Here is a 20,508-nt window from a genome sequence, read left to right as displayed (position 1 = left end):
GTGAAGAAGCTCATTGGTAGCTTGATGGGGATGGCATTGAATCTATAAATTACCTTGGGCAGTATGGCCATTTTCACGATATTGATTCTTCCTATCCATGAGCATGGTATGTTCTTCCATTTGTTTGTGTCTAGAGGGAGTTTTCTTAAAGGAAACCAATCCATTAAGGAAACACTAAACGTTTTAAAACCACCAAACAAAGCAGCTTGTTTTTTATTAAGTCGAATTATAAAGCTATTTATGTAATTAACACTAGGATTCATTTGGCACAATTTCATTGAGTGCCTACTACATTATACTACTCTTGTCCTCTTTCCAAAAAGGAAAAGGAAGATATGTGTGAGTAAGCCATATAAGGCCAGTGGCTTCAGGGGACATTGCAGCTACAGAAGCTGCTTGAGGAATTTCTATGTCTTTCTCATCTCTCTGCTTCCCTAATTCTGCTTTCAAGGGATCCTATGATGGCTCGCTTGGGCCTAAGTGTAACACACAAGCACCCAATACCTGAAATTTACTTCTTTTAGGTGTATTGGCTTCTCCAAAGAGTTTTGTTTTTAAATAGACTCATCTCTCTCTGTGTGTGTGTGTGTGTGTGTGTGTGTGTGTGTGTGTGCGTGCGCCTGTGTGCATAGGCACTGTGGTGTTTATATATATATATATTTATTCTCATCTATAGTTCCTGCCTCCTAACTTCTATAGTCCTTGTTATACTGTTGGGCCACTTTAGGCCTCAGAAAACATAATCTCTCGGACCTTCTACTGTCCTTTCACCTGCCAAAGCAGGACTCTAACCTGATTGTGGTTCAAAAGACCCTCATTCTGGAGACCCCTGCTTCATAACCTAGAGGAAGGAATGTTACACAGAGAAACCAAGAAAAGCCTGAACAGACAGGCCTTGCTGGGTTTAGATCATGTACTTTCTGTCCAATCACATTTTTACACAGTTGTTAATCATGCCTGTGTAATGAAGCCTCCATACAAGTACCCTAGACCAGACCATAAAGTATAATAAAAAAATAATTAAAAAGGGTAAAAAAATCCCAGAGGACAGAGTTCAGAGAACTTCTGGATAGCCACAAATGTGGAGCTGCCAGAAGGGTGGTACGCACAGGGAGGGCATGGAAGCTCTGCAGTCCTATCCCCATACCTCACCCTACGCATCTCTTTATCTGTATCTTTTGTAATATCCTTTATAATAAACTGGTCGATTTAAGTGTTTCCCTGAGTTCTGTGAGCCACTCTAGCTAATCAAACACAAAGAGGGGGTCATGGGAACCCCAAATTGAAGACAGTTGGTCAGAAGTTCTGAAAGCCCAGACTTGTGACTGGTGTCTGGGGGAGGACAGTCTTGGGGACTGAGTCCTCACCCTGTGGGATCTGACACTCTCTTTTAAGAGATAGTGTCAGAATTTAATTAGAGGACGCACAGCTGGTTGTCTGCTGCTTGGTGTGTGGGGAAAAACCCCACACCTTTGTTCACAGAAGTCTTCTGTGATGATTGATGATTGTTGTAGTACTGTGAGAGCAGAGGAAAAACATGCTTAAAGTTTTCCCCCCAAACTGGCATACACGCAGAGATCAACAAACCTTTTTTGTAAAGGTACAGATAATATTTTTGACTTTGTGGGCCATATGATCTCTGTCTCAACTACTCAACTTTACTGTCAGAACATGGAAGAAGTATAGACAATACATGAATGAATGGGCTGCCTGAATTGCAATCAAATTTTATTTATGGGCTCTGAAATTTCAATTTCATATAATGTTCATGTGTCACAAAATATTCTTCTTCTTTGGATTTTTTTCAACTATTTAAAAAATGTAAAAACTACTCTAAGCACATGACTATATAGAAACGTTTGGTGAGTCCAAATATGTCCACAAGCCATAGTTTGCTGATTCCTAGTGCAACACGTTCACTCACTAAGACAAAGTGTCCTTCCATGTATCACAGTCTGAACCACAAGGACAACTTAGCTCTTTTCATGTCAGTACTGCTGAATTTAAAAAAAAAAAAATAGTGGTAGAAGGGGAGGGAGCAATGCAGGTGGAGAGATGTCTGAGATCAATAAACTTTTATTCACAGCTTAGCACAGTGGTTTTCAGCCTTGGCTACATATTGGAATCACCTGGGGAGTTTTAAAACATGCTGGCACCTAGATCCCACACCCAGACAGTCCCATGTGACTAGCCTCAGTATAGTCTGGACATGGGAGTTTTAATAGCTCCCCAGGAGTTTCTAATGTGCATCTGAGGATGAGGGCCACTCATCTCACATAAGACTATTAATAAAGACACAGCACTTGGGGATCACCAAAGACTAGAAGATTGAGCTACATTCATTTTTAGTTATCTCTTTCCCAGTTAGCAGGCTCATCTCACTATCTAATTGCAGTCTCCATTGGCCATCTTTCCTGCATACTCATTGTAGATCCAAAATAACTATAAGAAGTTAGGAAAGCTCATAAACCTCAGAAAGAATATTGTGCATTGTCTCTGTGTTGTGTTGCACATTAGTCTCATTGTCCCAGTGAGTTTTAGGATCTCTCAGGTTCGTGCTGCCTTAGGAGAGCACACATTTAAATCATATGGGAACAGGCTCAACACTGTCAGCCATTCTGGGAAGGTTGGATCCTGGGAAATTATTTCCTGGCTACAACTCCTAGGAGACCTTTATGTAAAGCAGAAAGGTAACTCATTAAATTATAATCTCTGCCCCCTACCCTTGGATCCTCTGTCTAGAAATGGATATATCTGGGAAGCTGTTATCAAGATTTTTGAGCAACATGGTGCCGTGCTGAACCCCTATTAACTTCATTAGGGAAGCTGCCAGGTTCAAAAAACTCAGAGCCAGCAAATGAGACATACGATTTTATTAGCATCTTACACACAGGGGAGAGTCCAGTGGTGGTGGGCTGGGCAGGAAAACCACAACCGCTTGCAAATAACAATGTAGTTTATATAGCATTTTCACTTAAAACCTTCCCACTAGACAACCTCCACCTGGAAACCTTCATTTAACCCAAAACTCGGGGCCTCAGTCCCTGGTATGGCCCGTGTTCCATGAGAAGGGCCAGGGGCTCAGATGTTTTTCGTAGGTAAGAAACAAATCTCAGGGCTGGCCACCCCTGAGTTCCCTAGCTTGGAACAAACGTTCATATGCATCTGCCATACAGGGTCATTGTAAGAGTATACTGAAATTATTGCTGTTGGATGTGTTTACCCTACCCATGGAATTAGAGATAACAAAACAGAAGGCTTTTAAAGTTTATTTCATAAGGTAAAGTAAATGAAACTCTTTCCTAATCTGGAAAATGTGTCTTTCAGCAACCCAGAATATCCAGACTCCCAGACAGTGACATATCCCCACATTTGGGCCTTTTTGAATGAGATAAATGTATCTCTTTCTTGCCGGTTTTCACTTAACCACATTTTAGCTTGAAGGTTTGTTGGCACTGATTTATCATACTTTTTATTTAAATCTAAGTAACATGATAGCTGAATCAAAAAATTGCTTTTTCTTAGTTGACCTTTAAACTTCACAACTTTAATTTTGACTTGACATAGCTTTTATCCTTTTCCAATTTCAGTGGCAAAGATTCATGTATTTTATGTCATATTTTACATAACTTCTAAATGAGTTGGCACCCGAATATTTATGACAATATGCCTTATTAGACTAAACCTTTTCCGAGTTTAATCAACTGGAAAAAAAAATGTTTGAGAAGCTCACAATAAATGTCAGGGACAAATGTGAAAGTCTATGTCATTTTTGAGATAATGCTGCTGGCAATGATAATTTGCAGTAGCTGACTTACAATCGCAAGAATTTTTTCCTTATTATGGGATAACCTCTTGAATGTCACCACCACAATTAATCAACTTCTGCCAGAGCTTCTACATAAGTAGCACTTTTGGTTTCAGCAAGGCGAATCCATGATGAGGCCTTTCTCAAAACCACCTGGCTCTGGGAGGACCTTCCACACACACACAGGCAGAAATACCCACATAAGTCCCTTTGGTTCATAACTTCTTGGCTCATTTCTGCAAGATTCACCCCTGCGCTTTCTTTTTAAAGAAGATTTTACCTGAAACGGTAGGGAGACATATTTTTGTGTTAATATTGTTCTAGAGAACCTATGGTCACAGTACAGCATCAACGGGAAAGTCTGTATGCCTCTCCTAAGTAGGACCTCTGAGATGAGCGGAAATACTTGGAAGAGTACAAATGTGGCTAACTGTTGTCAAGTGTAGAAATGTCATGCTCCAGGTAGAAGAGTTCAGGAAAATCAGCAAGGAAATTAGAATTCCAAAGTGTATCAATTTACTTAATCACAAAATTTTACTCTCTTGTTGTCAGAATCAACAGACACAGTCTTAGACATCTTCTCAGCTGAGTTCATAGTGCTATAATTTACTTATAGTGCCATCTCTACAAAGAGGAAGCCAGAGATCCTTTCTGCAGAGACCCTTTAGTGAAAAAGAAATGCCACCCTTTAGTAACCACTCTTTACTAACATAGAAAATTTTCATAATTCTCATAATCAAGTCCCAAGAAACTAACTCCTGGCTCCTTGTTCCTTTGATTATCTTCTGTTTGATAGTTCATTCTATAAATGCAAAACCTGCCTGGCTGTAATGACTTGTTCTTAGTGAAATGATGAGTAAGCAGTATGAGAAACTAGAATGGTCACAGGCTTTGGGTAGACTGACGATACTGTTTTTATGCTGATAGCATGGTGGTTTGTCGGTGTGTGTATGCATGTGTGTGTGTACATGCATACATGTATGGAATAATCATTTAACCTCTCCAAGACTCAATTTCTTCATTTAAAAAATATTAAATAATATTCTAAAACATATTTTACAGGGATATTGGGGGATGGAAAATGGCTAATGCCTAGAACATACTAAGTAAATGCCACTGCTATTCATGATTATTGAAGGTGGTGGTAGCTGGTAATGTGGTCCAGGACAAATTTGGTTTTGATGACTTCTCTGGTGCACAGCTTTGAAAACACTTAGGAGTTGTGGTTGACAGTTCTATCCAATGGTCATTGCCTATTCTTCTGCCTGATTTGTCTTCTAGTAATGATATGTGCACATTTAAACATTTAAACATGCTTTTAAAAGTATTCCTTTATTCTTTTTAGTCTTTCCTCCTGGCTCAACTGTAAGTCCTCATCACTATTAACCACTGCATTATGCTTTACCAATAAGATGTATACTATTATATGTGCATTTGTAATTTATTAAGACAGTAACTGAGAGAGTAAAACTCATAAGGACTTCTGTTTTACCACTTAGCGTATTTTGTGCCCACTGAGGAAAAAGAATAAAATGGGAACAAACACTTCTCTTAAACTCCAATTTGTCAAAATTTATGTTTACTTATGAAACTCATTTAATAAGAAAATTGTGAACACCTCAAGGGCAGGAACTGCTTTTTCATTTATTGTTATTGGATTGAATTGAATGGTTTTAGCACACATGAAAGTGATTCAAGCTCATTTACCAAATGTCATTATTTTTGTACCATATTTATTAAATGTCCACCATGAATTAGACACTAAAACAACACAGAGAAATGAAATATAACTGCTAATCTTTGATTAAATATGTATTGAGTGGCTTCTTTGTACTAAGGCACTATAAAGCTGCTGGAGATACATGTTAATTATGACATAGACTCTGTTCCCAAGAAGTTCATAGTTTAATGAAACACCCAAGGTCTCATATGTGGATCCACTAGGGAGCCAAACAAGACATTGTGCAGTCAAGTACTAAATACAGTAGTCAGGCAAAGACCATAAGTCAATAGGAACTGAGTGGAACAGAGGTTGACAAGGCTTCTGCTTGACAGGAAAGGCCTAATGGGGAAGGCTGGACTTCATTTGCCTTTGAAGACTGAGAAAGATTTGCATAGACGGAGAGTGGTTAAGAGGGCATAACAGGTGGAGAGAAGGTAAGAAAAGGCCTCAGGAGGTGGAATTCAAGATGGCGAGTTGAGAAAATGGTAAGGAACCCAGACTGGCTGAGAGAATGTTGGTAAGCGGAAGGAAACAAAATGAGAAAGATGGGGTGAAGTTTAATTACAGTGACCCTGGAGTCAGGCAAATGGGGACAAATCTAGTGATACCCTCAGGGTCTTTGAGGAGGAAGGTGACATGATAGTTTCTGAGCAGTTCCAGTGTGACTCTTGTGAACTCAGTGTGGTTCACATGTTCTTATCAGTTTCCTCGTCAGCTTTACTCTGCCTGTGTATTTGGTTGCTGCTCTGCTTCCATGTTAAAGTCAGAATATGCTTTCTCATTTAGGGGAAGCACTGGCTCATCAGATCTCAATGACCAGGAAGCTGGTTCTAGGACCCCAAAGAGCAGTAGGAGCAGTGGTGTGACCCCAGTCACTCAGAGGTCTCCAGCCCCAAGCACACGAAGTGTGACCTCGGTCATCAGTAGAGTAAGTATACAAACCTGATGAACACTGTATTAGTTCGTTCTCGCACTGCTATAAAGAACTGCCAGAGATCGGGTAATTTATAAACAAAAGAGGTTTAATGGACTCACAGTTCCGCATGGCTGCAGAGGCCTCAGGAAACTTACAATCATGGCAGAAGGAGTCTGTCAAACACTTGTAAAACTATCAAATCTCGTGAGAACTCACTATCACCAGAATAGCACAGGGGAAGGCTCCCCGATGACTCAATCATCCACCACCAGGTCCCTCCCTCCTGGAGATTGTGGGGATTACAGTTCGAGATGACATTTGGGTAGGGACACAGAGCCAAACCATATCAGACACTGAGTCTCTGAAATTCAACCTCACCACTGCATCGTGGCTAGGTTTAAACTCTCTATATATCAGAGCATGTTCTTTATGCTCTTTAAAGGTAGAAGCTTCATCAGGACTGAACCTCCTGCATCTTAGCTCCTGGAAGGAAACCCAAAGTGAAAAAGGGAAGGGAAAGACCAGGTTCAAAGGTAGCACTTGTATGATGGAGGTTTAAATTGCTATATGGTTTAAATAAATATAAAACATTTTAGAAGGCTCTGATTTTGATCCTCTCTGTTACTCTTTAGAGAAAATATTCATAGGTTGAGTGCACAAATTTTTCCAAACTGTTTTAAATCTGGAAAAGTAGAACTTTTATCTAATTTTTAAAATAGAAATTTTTATAGTTTTCTTTTCTATACATCTGTTAAAATAGGGGTCAACACATAATGAAGGTTTCAATTGCGTTATATATATATATAGACGTGATCAATTATATTTTCTATTGGTTTTCTCTTTTAAAAGAGAATATGAAAAAAACATTTTGGGAAAAATGTTCTCTTTTATTAAATATTCCGTTGGAAGTTGTATTTGGAATGAATTAGCGTATACTAGATTTTTTTATTTAACAGGAAGCTCCATCCACATTGCTGGCATCTATATTTGATACATCTTTATATGAACAGTGAGTTCATACAATACAAACAATTTTTGGCTCAACCAACCTTAATGAGAACCTGCTATATAACAGACTCTAGTCAAGCAAAGACTTGAAGGAAGTGAAAGAATTAGCAATGTAGTTTTCTGGGGCACGGTGTTCCACCAGGCAGAGACGGCGCTGATATTCAGCAGGTACATGCAGGGAAGGCTGCTCCACTTCCTTGTAGCTGGCCTCCATCTTGATTGGTCAGTGCCCTTGCTCAGCCAGTTTCTGAAATATTTTTAATGCCTCTAGAAGAACAGCCAGTGTGGAGCCCCTGAGGTGGGAGCACACCTGGTATGTTCAAGGAAGAGGAAGGAGGCCAATGCGGCTGTGGTGAGTGAATGAGGCAAAGTGAACTAGGAAATGAATCCAAAGAGGTCATAGGGCTGGAGAGAGCCTTGAAGAGTGATGTGTGCAGTCAGCATTCACACTGATTAAGATGGGGGAAACTGGAGGTTTTAAAGCAGAAGAGTAACATAATCTGCCTTCTCTTTAAGCAGGATTTGGGGGTTGTGCTGAGAACCAGCTGTAGGAGAACAAGAGTGAAAGCCAGAAAAGCAATCAGTGAGCCATTGTCATACCCCATGTGAGAGACTGGGTTTTGAAACAAAGAGATAGTGGAGGTGGCGAGTAGTCAAATTCCGTTAAGGCATTCAGACAGATTGAATAACAATAATAGATTTATTTAAACATTTACAGTCTAACTTGTAGTTGCTAAGATAAAAGGCATATTTAAAATTTCATAAATATTTGTGCTAAGGTCAGCAAGCCATTTCTGTTCAATAGCTAGAAAGGGGCATGGATAGTTGACGAATACACTCAACTCTTGGAATCTAAAGAGGAATGATATTCAAACTACTTAGTGACCAGTCTGGCAGGGACGTTGAGAAATCACAACAGACACTGGCACAAGGCTGGGGCAGTATCCTGGGGACCCTTCCATGTCATGCACTAGATCTGAATTATCGGGAGACCTGGGCTTATGGATGAGGGTGAGCACAGGGAAGTGGGGGGTGGACTGGGAGTAGTGCTGTTTATCAACTGACACAGAAATATTTTTAAAAATTTAACATCTAGTACAGTTGTCCCAGTGGGTAGCAGCTGACAATCAGTCCAATGACCAATAAGTTAATCAAGTTTATTCTCACAACAAAGTTTGTCTTCCTACATACAATTTGAGATTATTAGGGGGGAAATCACCCTTTTCATGTGCTATACCCTCAAAACTAACAGCCCCTACTTGTGTATTTCTTTGTTTAACAGAGCCCAGATTTCCCCAACAGAAATTCCCTGCAATTTAGTAGACTATATGTACATATACGTAGGCAGTGCCTATGTTGAGCTCGTTCTTGCAATCTACGTGGTCTAAGTTGGTCTTTTCTAAGAGAAAAAAAGAGAAACAAAGAGAAGTACTTTCTATTGAATAAAAATAAGACAGCACAGTAGTTTATGAAGTACATTTGCTCTTTCATTATACAGGGAAGTATATAGCCTTAGATGGGAAGTATATAGCATTAGATGATGAGCAAGATAACAACTTCTCAATTTCTCCCATTTCTTAGCATCTCTTTGTTTCAATGTTCTTTTCTGCTTTAGCATGAAAGAAAATATATTAGTCAGGGATCTCCACAGGGATAGAACTGATAAGATATATGCAGATATATATAAGGGAGTTTATTAGGGAGAATTTGTTCACACAATTACAAGACAACGTCCCACGATAGGCTGTCTGCAGGTTGTGAAAGAGAGAAGACAGTAGGATGGCTCAATCCAAGTCCAAATGCCTCAAAATCAGGGAGGCTGACAATGTAACCCTAGTCTGAAGCTGAAAGCCCAAAAGCCCCTGGAAGGCTGCTGGTGTAAGTCCCAGAGTCTAAAGGCTGAAGAACCTGGAGTCTGATGTCCAAGGACAGGAGGAGAGGAAGCCAAGTGTCTGGTGCAGCTTGGGAAGAGAAAGAGTGAGCAGACTCAGCAAACAAGCTGCTTATCCCTGTTATTTCATGTGCTTTGTTCTAGCCACACTGGCAGCTGATTGGATGGTGCCCACTCCACACTGGGAGTAGGTTTTCCTTTCTCAGTCCACTGACTCCAATGTCAGTCTCCTCTGGCAACACCCTCACAGACGCACCCAGAATAATACTTTATCAGCCATCTAGGCATCCCTCAATCCAATCAAGTAGATACCTAATATTAACCATCACAGAAAACTTTTAGAGCATGAAAGTCTCTAACCTGTCCTCTACTATGATGTAACCTATTAATTTTAGGCTTGACATCCTGAACCTCTGGGGTATGTATTGCTTGTTAATGACACTGCAATATTAATTGGCCTATTATTGCACAATACTAATGATACTCACAGATCACCTGTGGGAAAACTTGCCATTAACATAATTGCCTCCAAGGAACTTGGTCTTGCTTCATTAGAGAACTCCATGTGTGAACAACTTTTTGAAGAGGTTGAAAATTGACCTAAACTAATTTATCAAATTGACCTCTGTCACACTCTTGATAAACTTTCCTTGTCTATGGCAATTAGAGGAAGTTAGGAGCTATATACCTCCTGCTACAGGTATTATGTGTTGGAGAATAATTAGATACTAAAAACAGTCTAAATTGAAACTGAATCAATTAGCATGTTAAGCAAGTGAAAGCCACATTTCACTGTAGTGAGTTCATCAAAGTGTTCCTGAATGTCTAAGATATGGGAAACAGGGAGGAAATTCTTCCTCTAGGGTTTCAAAAGGTACTTTTTGATTGTTTATGGAAGGGAGAAGTGAAAAATCTGTTTTAGATTTGATCATTATCATACCATGATGTAATTTGAATGGACACTTAACCTCAGCCCAGTTCTGGAAAGGTCCAAAATTTGTTGTAGTTGTTGTTTTAACACTCAAGCAAGCTTCAGATGAGGCAGCAGTCAAGCCCTGCCTTGGTCTACGGCAGGGCAAAGGTCACAGACAAATTTGGGTCTATGGTCATGGGCAAAGTTGGGACAGAATTTTCTTTAACATATGTTACAATAAAAACAAGTCCCAGACTGAATTCTGCCACATGTACAAGCATTTATTAACAAGCAGACACCACACAAAAAAATACTATTCCTGTGAGCTTGGGAAGTTTTCTCTCTTTATCTTTTTATGAACATTGATAAGTACCATGCATGAAAGTCATTCCAAAATAGATGTAACCATCCATATTCTGACCAGCCAGCCTTCCAGATGGAAAAGGTACATGGTTTTCTGTTAAATGGGAGTGGAAGAGGTAAGGGATGGTTGAAGAGAGGGTATGTTGAAAGAGGGAACAAAATAGGACCAAACAGAGTTTTAAGCCTGAATCTTGCCAGATTATTATACATAGTTCATATAAGATTGAGGGTACCTGTATAATCTTTCTTATTAATCATATATTAGAGCACTCATTAATTTGGGGAATGAGAAATTGTCCAGATACCTTTTGCACTAATTAACAAACCTCTTGGAATAGATTTTGGATAGCAATTATTGATGGTAAATTTTGGAGTTACATGGACTCCTGGTGAGGGTCCTTCAAATGTCAATTAGGTCCTCCTAAATAGTAATACATATAAAGATGTTTATACTGAAGTATATTTTATATAGATGAATTTTGTAGTAAATTACAGTCAGTATAATTTGTTTTTCTCATTTTTACTTTGTGGGAAGGAGTATGGTTTTGAAAATTCCACAGATTTGGCTGCTCTTGAAGGTACCTCTCAGGAGTTCACAAAGAGTCACCGCAGAGACACTTCTGGCACACCTTCCATAGCAGTGTCTGGAACCTCTCTCTCCTCAGGTGGGTATTTACAACGTGCCTACTCTGTTGTTTAAAATGACTAAAACCAATGGAATTGACTGATATGTATGGTATTAAATGGATGTCTCATACTTTAAAAAGTAAGCATCCCTTCTTTGACCTATGGTGGTAGGCCGCTCCATAAGAACTGCTTGAAGATAGACCCAGGTAATGCTTTGGGCACCTTATGTTTGTGAAAATTCCACTTATTTAATATATACTCTTGCCAGGCATCATCACCGAGTTTCAGTGCTACATCAGAATATCAATATTTGAATGTAGGGAATATAAACGGTTCCAGGATACATTTGATATGACAGATAAGAACGCTAGCTCAGAGTTCAAGGAAATGGTAGTTCAATTGATATAGTGGTCAGAAGTTTCCTACATAAAGACAAAAGAAAATCATTCTGTGGTTTAAATAAGAAGTTATTTGCAAGCCGCACTAAGATATTAATAATTACCCCTTTCATTTGCATGGTACACTCAAATATGTCATTTTACTTCATTATCACAACAGTCCTCTGAAGCAGCTATTATTCATTTTGAAATGTTAATACCTATGACTAAGAAAATTCTTTAGAGAAATTTGTCATAATTATGAAGCTTATGTCCCATGCATGGAATAAAAATCATGATGAAATCTTCAACATTAAAAAGTTACGTGTTACCTAATGATGACATATGCATAAAGCCTAAGGCAGGATTCTGTATGCTGAATTGAGGAGTCTGTTCTAGCCAGCCAGCTCCCAAAGGGTTTTCTAAATGTGTGTGGTTATTGGTACATTTTGCTCAGGAGTAAAAAAGCTGTTCACCTGTTAATTAAATTTTGAAACTAGTTTAGAAACCAACATCATAGGATCTACTTCTACTACTACTTCGACTCAACAATTCCTGTTAATTGAGTACATACTCTGTGTCAGGCCTATGCTAAGCACTTCTGCATTATTTTTTTCATCAATTCAAATTTAAGTACTTGATTACTCTCTCCAATCTTTCTCATTTATAAGTAACTATATCAGTCTCAGTAGTGTTTGGGTATAGAACTATTTTGTGGAAATAAGCTGTGCTGACTTGGTAAGCTGTCTACAGCATTACTAAGAGGTGTATTGCTCTGTAACTTATATTTTCAAAACTGAAAACAAGATGTTCTTCTGATGAAAGAATGTTTTGGTCCCTTAAGAAATAGAACTTCCTCTCGTTGCATCTATAGCGTCTCCTTTTTGTGTGAAAGGAACTTGCTATATCACTTCAAAGTGGCAGTTTAGAATCAGTTGCATTGAATTTTATGTCAAATCTGAAAACACAGTGAATTCTCTAAATATTGCAAGCAAGAATTGTTAAGGTTTTATTTTTTTCTAAATTTAAGGGCCCAGTCTAAGAGAGTTTTTTAAAGTCTAGAAGCAAAGCAGTTGCCTTAAACAGCTTAAAACATAGCATTTTACAGTAAAACATTTAACCTCCTGTGATAGAAGGAAACATGAACACATAAGTGTAATTTGGTCCAAGGCAATTACCAAAATATTATTAAAAATGGAAGTATGTTGTCATAAACAGCATGAAGTTACTGACTCCAACTGTTGCTTTCATGGCACTATTTATGATCTGTGCCTAAAAAGAACTGAAATAACGGTGAAACACTCACAATAAAAAATGAAATCTTCTCACAAAATATGATGACTCACATCTTTCTTTTTCCTTTCCACCTTCCAGATCGGAGCCGATCTGAGTTAGATTTGAGTGAGTCATTTACAGAAGACTTAGAGGATACAGTAAGCATAAGAAGCAAGTCTGTCCCTGGGACTTTAGACAAGGTAAGTTGGATGAAACTATAATGATGAGGAGGAAATAAGGGCATAATCTTGCTGCAAGTGGTTACACTTTTAGGTGATGATGAGTTGAGAGTAAAGAGAGGATATACAATCATCTCTTCCTGTTAGTCTTCACAGTCAACACATAAACACAGAAAGAATAACTTAGAAAACGTAATGGTTAATCATGTTAATGAGTGAAGGTTATGTCTAAGAAAATACATGTTGGGGATTTCGGTTTCCGGCTAAAGGCTTATCACTTAATCTAAACCTGGGAAATAAGGGATCCTAGCATTTTCCTAAGCCAAATATTATTAGGCTTATCTGATTACATATTTATATGAACATTGCTATATCTCAAGTTACCACTAATAAATTCACTTCTAAACTGAGACAAAATTATGTGAAAATTAATGTTTCAGTGAACTCATTTCTAGAATGAGAAGGTTAAATTAGATTATTGTAAAGGTTATTTCCCAGTCTAATATTCTGATATTCAGATTTCTGTAATTGCTATAATAAAATTTGGACTCCTTGGAAGAAATAGAACACAAATGTAAAATGGTATTGATAGTTTTTCCAAAGCAAACTAGGAAACTTAGAGTTATAAAATGAAATAACATTTTCTATAGTACAAAAAACTGGGAAAATACTTTAGAATCTACTTCCAAAAGAGAGGTAGGCAGTGAGATCAAATTATTTCAAAGCTTACTCATGTTCAACCTTTAAAGAATTACTAATTCCAACATTATTAAACTATTAAACTATTCCTGATCTTAGAAAACCATTAAAATCTTTACATTCATTGTATGCGGCCAGTATAATCTTGACACTCAGACTTGATTTTTAAAATAGTTTAAAAAATAAAACTACAAGTCAAACTAGTTTATGAATATATATCCAAAACTTTAAATATAATATCAATTAAAATCTAGCAGTGAATAAAAATAGCAATAAGTAAGTTTTATGCTAAGTATGGGTGGAAGAATGAATCTATATAAGAATATTTGTCAGCATAATTTATATCAATATACTAAAGAGGAAAATGACATGATTCTGTATGTAGAAGATATTAAAGGATCTACAAAAATATGACTAGAACTGATAAGTTCAGTAAGGTTGCAGGAGATAAGATCAATACACAAAAATCAACTGTATTTATATATACTAGCAATAATCAATTGGAAAATGAAATTAAGAATATAAGTCCATTCATAATAGCATGAAAAATAATTTTCAAAAGTAAGGAATAAATTCATTTTTAAAAGTTAAGACATGTGCATTGAAATTAACAAAAATATTTCTGAATTAAAGGAGACCTAAATTAGTAGAAATATATTCTGTGTTAATGGATTAGAAGATTCAATATTTTTAAGATGGAAATTCTCTCCAAATAAATGTATAGACAATGCAAACCAATCAAAATACAAGCAGGATAATTTCGTAGAAATAGAAAATGTGATTCTACCATTTTTATGAAAATATATGGGACCCAGAATAACAAAATCAATTTTAAAGAGCAAAGTTGGAAGATTTATACTACTAGATTTAAAAACTTACCCTACAGTTATAGTTATCAGTACAACACAGTATTGACATAAGCATTGGCAATCAATGGAATAGAATTGAGATTTCAGGAAAAAAAAAAAAAAAAAACTTTATGGCCGATTGATTTTTGGTACTTCAGTGGGGGAAAGAATAACCTTTTCAACAAATCATACTGGGACAACTGGATATCCAAATACCACAAAACATAAAGGAACTTTGACTCTTAACATATACCATACAGAAACCAAGTAACGCAAAATGGATTATAAACCTAAATGTAAGAGGTGAAACCATAAAATTCTCAAAGAAAACCTAGGAGAAAATCTCCATGACTTTGAGTTAGGCAAATAATTCTTAGATATGGCATCAAAAGCAATATGCATGTGTTCAAGAAAAAAAAAACGATAAATTGAATTTCATCAAAATGAAAAATGTTTACACTTCAAAAGACAACATTACAGACATGAAAAGTCAAGCCACAGACTGGAAAAATATTTTCAAATTATATATTTGTTAAAGGACTTGTATCTAGAATATATTTCTTAAAACCCTTACATTCAATATCAAAAAGATAAATAATCATATTAGATAATGGGGAAAAGATTTGGATAGACATTTAATCAAAGAAGATTTTCAAATGCCTAATAGCCACCTTAAAATATGTTCAGCATCATTAGTTATCAGAGAAACAAAAATTAAAATCACAATGAGACACCACTTCACATCCCCTTGAATGGATGTGATTAAAAAGACATAATAATAAGTGTCAATGAGGATGCAGAGAAATTGGAACCCCCCTACATTGCTAATGGTAATGCAAAATGCTACCTACAGCCATTCCGTAAAAGAGTTTCACAATTTCTTTAAAAATTAAACATAAATTTACTACATGACATAGCAATTCTGATCCTAGGTATCTACCCAAGAGAAATGAAAATGTATGTCCACATAAAGACTTACACACGAGTGGTTATAGCAGCATTATTCGTAATAAACAAAAATTGAAAATAATACTCTCTGGTGAATAGATGGAATACAATGATGTATTATTCAGAAGTAAAAAGAAATGAAGTACTGACACATACTACAACATGGATGAACCTTGAAAATATTATGCTAAGTGAAAGAAACCAGGTGAAACTATATATCATATAATTATATTTATATGAAATGTCAATGAAAGGAAAATTGATAGGGAGATTAAAGCAGTGTAATGGTTGCCAGGGACTGAAGAAGTAGGGACTGACTGCAAACAGGCATGGGGTAACTTATTGGATTGATGATATACTAAAACTGGATTATGTTGATGTTTGCTCAACTCTAAATTTGCTAAAAATCACTGAATTGCATACATACAATAGGTAAATTTTATGGTATGCAAGTCATACCTCAATAAAGTTGTGGGAGAAAAAATAAGCAGCAAGGAAAATAGCTGGAAAAGTGATCTTTGTTAAAACTGGGTAATCAGTTATAAGGGTTCATTATGCTATTCTTTATATTTTGTGAATGTTTGAATTTTTTAATATCCACTTTTAAAAAGAAAGTAAAGAAATACGAAGACTGGTACTTTATGTGATGATCACTGGGTAATTGTGCACCGAGAAAGAGCAAAACATAAAAATATAGAAAAGGGACAATTTGAAAAAATAATAGGGATACATTTTTTCAGAATTAAAGAGCTTATTAGTTTTGGCAGCTTTTTGCTGAAGTTTTTAGGGTGTTCTATATATAAAATCATGTCATCTGCAAACAGACAATTTTATTTCTTCCTTTCCAATTTAGATGCCTTTTATTTCTTTTCCCTGTTTAATTGCTCTGGCTAGGACATCCAGCACTATATGGAGTAGAGTTGGTAAGAGTGGGCATACTGTATTTTTTCTGATCTTAGAGGAAATGTTTTTGGCTTTTCAATGTTGGGTATAATGCTAGCTAAGAGCTTGCTCTGTATGATTTTATGTTGAGGTAAATTTTTTCTTTATCTAATTTGTTGAGTTTTTAGTACGAAGAGATGTTGATTTTTTCAAGTGCCTTTTCTGCATCTATTGAGATGATCATATGGGTTTTATCCTTCATTCTGTTAATGCAGTTTATCACAACTATTGATTTGTTTATGTTAAACCATCATTGCATTCCAAGGATAAATCCCACTTAGTCAGGTTGAATGAGCTTTTTCATGTGCTGCTGAATTCAGTTTGCTAGCATTTTGATGAGGATTTTTGCATCTATGGTTTATTAGGGATATTGGCCTGCAATTGTCCCCTTTTTTTTTTGTTTGTTTGTTTGTTTTTTGGTTTTTTTGTTTTTTTTTTTTTTTTGTAGTATCCTTGTCTGACTTTGCTATCAGGGTAGTGCTGGTTTCATAAAATTAGTTTGGAAGTATTCCCTCGTCTTCAATTTTTGGAAGAATTTGACAGGAATTGGCATTAATTCTTCCTCAAATGTTCAGAAGAATTCATCCATGAAGCCAGCCCTTTCTTACAAGATGCTATTCTACAAGATATTCCAACTCATCTTGTGGGATCATCAGTGAGAAAAAGGCAACTACAATAAGTTCTCATTTAACATCATCAACAGATTCTTGGAAACTGCCACTTTCAGCAAAATGATGTATAACAAAACCTTTTTATCCCTCATCAATGTTTTAATGAAATGACATTATTTGAGGACCCGCTGCACATCCTTTCACTTAAAGTTGCAGTTTTCAAGAACCTATGGATGCCGTTAAGTGACAACTTACCATAAACCAATATAAAAATAAGCAATTTTTGAACAAGTATTTCACAAAACAGGAAATCCAGTTGGCCAACTATCACAAAATAGTATTCAACTTAGTAAAAGAGAAATGGAAATTAAAATCATGAAGACCGTAAACATCTACTGGATTAGCAAAAATGAAAAAAAATCTAACAATACCGTCTGTTTGCAGGCAAGGATGTGGAGCAACAGGAACTCTCATACACTACTGATTAGACTGTAAATTGGTATAACTACTTCTGAAAGTTTGACATTATCTTTAAAATGATGTAGATAAGCATGTGGAGATATGCTCACCCCATGACTTGACAATTCCTCTCACTGGTATATATTCAAGTGTGTGAATATATATACTGTGTTGTGTGCATACTGTGTTGTGTGTATATGCACCAGGATACATATTCACAGAATATACATATCAGTGTTGGTCACAATAGAAAAAAAATCTGAAAATAACCCAAATATTCAGCAACAAGAGAATGGATAAAGTTTTGGATATCATACAGTGGAATATTAAATGATAATAAAAATGAATGGGCTGCAAAAATATGCCACAATTTTGATGAATTTTAAGGCAATATTAAGCAAAAAAAGCAAAATGCAAAGGAATGTGTAGCATTTAATTGCATTTACACGAAGTTCAAAAACAGGCAAAACAAAATCTTTTTGTTTCAGAGTGTATGCTTATGCAGTTAAACTATAAATAAAAGCAAGGATGTGGTTAACCGTAAGAGTTAAAATACTAATTATTCCCTGGGGGAGAAGGGGCTTGTGATATGGACAGGATACACAGGGAGCTTCTGCTTGATCAGTTGATGTTGTTATTATACTATACATCTACATTTTATGTATTTTTTAATATGCTGTATCTTATAATAAACACTTTTCCAAAGCAAGCCCAGAAGTGTACATCATAATCCTGATTTGTAAAACAATAGTTAAAAAAATCAGAATGTATACTTAGATTTGTGTGTGTATGTTTTTATATGATTTTTCACATAAACAAGGAGAAAGACATGGAATGTAATATGTGCAGCAGGATGCCAAATATTAATTTTGCCTGGTGTGAAAGGAGGGGAAGGAGGAGAGGAGAAGCAAAAAAGAAAAGTGCCCGTAATAAAAAGCAGTATGCATGATATAATCTATCTATGTGTATATGTGTATATGTGTGTATATATATATGTGATCATATAATCAAAAATATTGGAATTGATCATTAATATGTTAATGAGAGACCTAAGTTTTTAATTTCCATTTATTTATATTGCTTAAAATGTTTTTACTAGGAAAATATATCACTTAAATAACTAGGCAAAAAAAAAAAAGGCACTTTATCATGAAGGAGAAAAAGAAACGGGAAAGGAAAAGTAGAATCTGGGATTTGAGATGAGAGTCCAGTATCTAGTTCACCTAGTGGAAAGATTTTTGAGATATACTTTACCACCTTGGCAGTGCGCGCGTGTGTGTGTGTGTGCACGTGCATACAATTTTTTTTTTTTTTTAATTTTAAAGTAACGTAAGTACATTGCCCAACATGAATCACCTTAGAGGTAGGAATTGAACCCAGGTCTGTATGATTCCAAATTTCATGTTCTTTCCATAAAGTAAGCACCATTAGAAAGGAGACCCCACTCTCCACCCACTATCCTTGCCCACTTCTCCGATGGTGTAATTCAGATTGACTGGAGAGGAAAAGAGAAGAACCTAGGAACGGAGTGATTTCTAGATATTTTTATCTGATTCTCAAAGATTTATGAAAGAAAGTGGTTTTTCAAGTGAAAAGACATTCTAGGAAAACAAATAAACCAACCCACTGATTTTCCCCTTCTGTTTTAGGACTCCTTGGAAGAGACTGAAGAAAGCATTGATGCCTTAGTGTCCTCGCAGTTATCTACAAACACGCACAGTCTGGCAAGTGGCCTATCAACTGTAAGCAGTTCACTAGGACATGCGGAAAGTTTCTTTTCTCTCTTTTTGATTTGCTGTGCATTTCCAAAGGAGATATAAATGTTCTTAGAACAATATGTGATAATGAGTTAAAAGTCATTGTAAGATCCTGCTTGCCCTTTGCCCACAGAGTACCTTTCAGTCTAATTTGGTATGAGTTTTTTCTCAGGCTCCTGATTTCTTCCTTCTTCCACAGTCCTCACCCAAGTTTTAAAATCTCCTCACTCCCTAGTTCAGGCTCAGTCAGCTCAAGCCTATAAATTATTTTTCAATTATCTGCTGACACATTTCCCTGACACTATTCTCTAAACTCCCCAACTGTCCTCCAGACTGCTGCCAGTCATTTTCCTAAAACACGTGCCCAATCAGGTCTGTCCGCTACTCAAAACCCGTCAATAGCTTCCCACTGCCTACAAAATAAAGTCCTTTCTTTCGTTAGTGTTCAAGGCCTTTTCTGAGAGGAAGGCCCTGTGTCCTTGTATCTAACTGTGTATCTGTAAGTCTTCTTCTTGGCTTCTCTGATTTCTGTTGCTCTGATGCTTTTTTCCTTTTGATCTTTGGATGACTTCTCTAAAGAATTCTCAAGCAGGTTCTGACAGGAAGTGGACCTACCTAAATGTGCCTGATGCTGACTCAGACACTGTGAGTTTTCAACTTTTCCTTTTTGTTCTTTCCAACCGTACTTCACAAATTTCATGGCCTGGGAACTATGATTAAGCAATTCGTCCCATATTTATCTTTTTCGGACTTATATACAATTAACCAGAGGTTATCTTTTAAAAGATTGATGAGGTTATCAGAACCCAAGTATTCCAATTCATTAAACATTGGAATCTGAACACCACTCAAAAGACACATGGTCTAAAATGATGTATTATCAACAAAACCTTTGAAGTAAACATCTATTTTAAATCACAGCCTTAGCTTGGTTAAGAGCATATGGTTTAGTTAGTAGTAAAATTGCCATAGCTGTCTTAATTTCTCACAAGCCTCCATATTTGTGGGTTCCTAAATTTCCTTCTATCCATAGGGGCCCTCTGCTTACAGAGGATTTTCTTTGAAAATGTGGCTACAGAGATGTGGTATAGACACAAATCAGTGATACGGGGAGGTAATCAGGTATGGTGGGGTAGTCCTCAGACTAGAAACCTGGAGATCTTG

General features: G+C 36.6%; 2 protein-coding genes across 5 annotated transcripts in view; one reads left to right on the top strand and one right to left on the bottom strand.

Annotated features, from left to right (window-relative positions):
• The window catches only part of SRPX (sushi repeat containing protein X-linked), a 178,416-nt gene that overhangs the window by 37,180 nt on the left and 120,728 nt on the right, over nt 1-20,508 (bottom strand). The window lies entirely within an intron of this gene.
• The window catches only part of SYTL5 (synaptotagmin like 5), a 231,550-nt gene that overhangs the window by 185,827 nt on the left and 25,215 nt on the right, over nt 1-20,508 (top strand). For 3 of the 4 annotated variants that reach the window (XM_073013809.1, XM_073013807.1, XM_073013808.1), the window contains exons 7-11: nt 6,318-6,459; nt 11,158-11,287; nt 13,001-13,101; nt 19,237-19,329; nt 19,924-19,989. In XM_073013809.1, the coding sequence (XP_072869910.1) occupies nt 6,318-6,459; nt 11,158-11,287; nt 13,001-13,101; nt 19,237-19,329; nt 19,924-19,989 (532 nt within the window). The remainder of the gene's footprint in view (nt 1-6,317; nt 6,460-11,157; nt 11,288-13,000; nt 13,102-19,236; nt 19,330-19,923; nt 19,990-20,508) is intronic. The other variant, XM_073013810.1, reaches the window with a different exon arrangement.

Source organism: Chlorocebus sabaeus, chromosome X, assembly GCF_047675955.1.
Source record: "Chlorocebus sabaeus isolate Y175 chromosome X, mChlSab1.0.hap1, whole genome shotgun sequence".
Lineage (NCBI taxonomy): Eukaryota > Metazoa > Chordata > Mammalia > Primates > Cercopithecidae > Chlorocebus > Chlorocebus sabaeus.
Note: the sequence above shows the minus strand (reverse complement) of the source record. Positions and strands in the feature narration are given on the sequence as shown.